The 2,318-nt window shown below is 51.4% G+C and overlaps 1 protein-coding gene across 1 annotated transcript; it reads right to left on the reverse strand.

Annotated features, from left to right (window-relative positions):
- Positions 1-543: 543 nt before the first annotated feature.
- LOC123100650 (pollen allergen Phl p 1) lies at positions 544-1,658 on the reverse strand. The gene has a single exon (XM_044522543.1). It carries the CDS (start codon positions 1,605-1,607, stop codon positions 795-797), a length of 813 nt encoding a protein of 270 aa, XP_044378478.1. The 5' UTR covers positions 1,608-1,658; the 3' UTR covers positions 544-794.
- Between the last annotated feature and the right edge of the window lie 660 nt (positions 1,659-2,318).

Consider the following 2,318-nt stretch of genomic DNA (forward strand, 5'->3'; position numbering starts at 1 on the left):
AAGTGAAAATCCAAGGTATGACCTTAAGTGGTTGTGCCTAGCAACGGCCTTGTTGAAAGCATTGTTTTAAGAACGCGGACTTTGTTCAGGGTGAAAACCTGAGATTTATGATCGGGCGGCGACAGCACTTGTGCATTGTTTCCTTCTTGGAAGCGTCGCTTTTGGAGAATTTGGACTCCGGGTGCTGCCTTCCAGATGGTTTGTTTTGCAGCTACATGGTTTTGATCACCGTAGCGGGATCTTTTGTTTTCTTCTTCTTCTTCTTCTTCTTCTTTGTTGTAGGGTTGTGTGCATCCGTAATGTCTGTAGAACATTTCATTATTGCAGAATCTAGGTGTAATCGGTATCTTTGCAATATTAATAAATTCCCTTTGGCGAAAATGGAGACCATCCAGCGACCTAACTAAGTGGTCTCCAAGTGAGCTATAGTGCTGCCCTGTTGTTTAGGTGTGGCAATTCAGTTTTTGAGAAGAAGAAAAATAACGGGCTAGCTCGAGCCCGTTGTGACCATCTTTCATGGGATTTTTGAAAGAAAAGGAAACATAATTAATGCGTGCATACCAATTTCTATTAATAAGACATGTTTACAATCATGAGCAAGTTTAGATACATCAAAACAAGAAATTATTAGTTGCCCACGCTCTTTCCCTATAGTAAAAGAATGAATAAGTATATATACTCATGCTCTCATCGCATCATATGTATGATATATGTGCGGCTGGTTTATTCTTCTTCTGGAGCCAAAAGAAGTTAATTAATTAAGCTGGCCGGAAGAAGAATCATCATCATCAGCTTCAGTAGCCGCCCTTGGCCTCGTAGGAGGTGTCGGGCTTCCAGCCCTTGGGGATGACGTCGTCGACGGTCGTCTTGGTGCCGCCCTCGGTGGTGTAGCGGACGGAGAAGGGGCCGATGAGCTTGTGGGGGGTGTCGATCCTCCACACGGCTCCCCACGACTCGTTGAGCTCGGTCCACTTGTCCTCGCCCTTCTGCTTGATGTCCACGCCCACCACGTCGCCGTCGCCTTGGAGGAACTTGATCACCAGCGCCAGGTAGTTTTCGTTGGAGGACTTCTCCACGTGGAAGTTCACCTTGGTGCCCGGCGGGTACTTGCACTTGACGCGCCGGAACTTGATCTCCACCTCGCCGGCGTCACGCAGCTTCTGCTCCTCGCCCTTCTTGGCCATGGAGCCGAAGGCGTGGCCGGAGAGGTCGAAGTGGTAGGGGGCGATGGGCTCCTCGTTCTTGTCGGTGATGGTGACGATGGTGGGCTTGCCGGAGCAGGCCTCTGGCTTGGTGCACTTGAGCTCGAAGCAGGAGCCGCAGCCGCGGCCGTCCTTGAAGATGGGGATGTTGCCGCAGGAGGTCATGCCGTGGAAGGGGGCCTTGTCCACCTCCTTGTACCCGCAGGCGCCGCCGTTGTCCTTGGGCCCGGCGCCCGTCGGCTTGCCGTACCACGTGGTCTTGGCGTCCAGCCACTTGTTGCCGTAGCTCGCAGGCGACGCCGTGATGTTGGGGCCCGGGGGAACCTTGGGGATGCCGTGCGCGCCCCACACGACCGCGGCCAACACCACCGCAACCAGCAGCACCGACGAGGAAGAAGAAGCCATCTTCTCTTCAACTGTTCCTTGTTGCCGCTGTGCCTCTTCTTGCTTGCTGCCCTGCTTTAATTTATAGGGCAGACCACAAGAGGGGGCAGCAAACGGGGGGAGAATGGTCCGGCGATGTCGGTGGCTGGCTGCCGTGAGGGGGAGGCGAGCTTGTCCGTGCATGCATATGCGGCTCGCCGTCATCGTCGGAGGTGCATCCTCTTGCTGACCAAAGCCGCCTATGTTTAGAATGTCTGAACCATTTGTGCATGGTGAAGGTGCAAGTTATCAAAAGGACATGAAAATGCCAGCAAAATCACAAGCGCGAGAGGCTTGAGCTAAGCATGTGTCCTGTCACGAATCTTGTCATACACAAACGTTTGGACATGTAGTAATAATAATAATACTATGGCGGCCGTCACATTGCTCATTCCGTTGTTGCAACAGAAGATAGTTGAACTAGATAGACAGCCGTTAGACAGGTATCGTAGCGACGCATGATTTTCCTGTATTTCAACGTCAGCAACACACACACACACACACACACATTTTTGGTCCCATCAGGAGGAAGCAACCAAGCAGACTTTGCATAAGTACCAACCAACGGAATTTCTTTCACAGCAGTCACGACATCATCATTTCTTACAGTTGCACACTCTGCTCTGTCCAGGAAAATTGCGACGACGGAAAAAACAGAGTCGACCCAGAATGAACAAACGCTATCCAAGAAAT

This window comes from Triticum aestivum, chromosome 4D (genome assembly GCF_018294505.1).
Source record: "Triticum aestivum cultivar Chinese Spring chromosome 4D, IWGSC CS RefSeq v2.1, whole genome shotgun sequence".
NCBI lineage: Eukaryota > Viridiplantae > Streptophyta > Magnoliopsida > Poales > Poaceae > Triticum > Triticum aestivum.

Bases quoted from the DNA above. Each gene is read 5' to 3' on its own strand.
- LOC123100650 (XM_044522543.1), bottom strand. From the start codon at position 1,607: ATGGCTTCTTCTTCCTCGTCGGTGCTGCTGGTTGCGGTGGTGTTGGCC.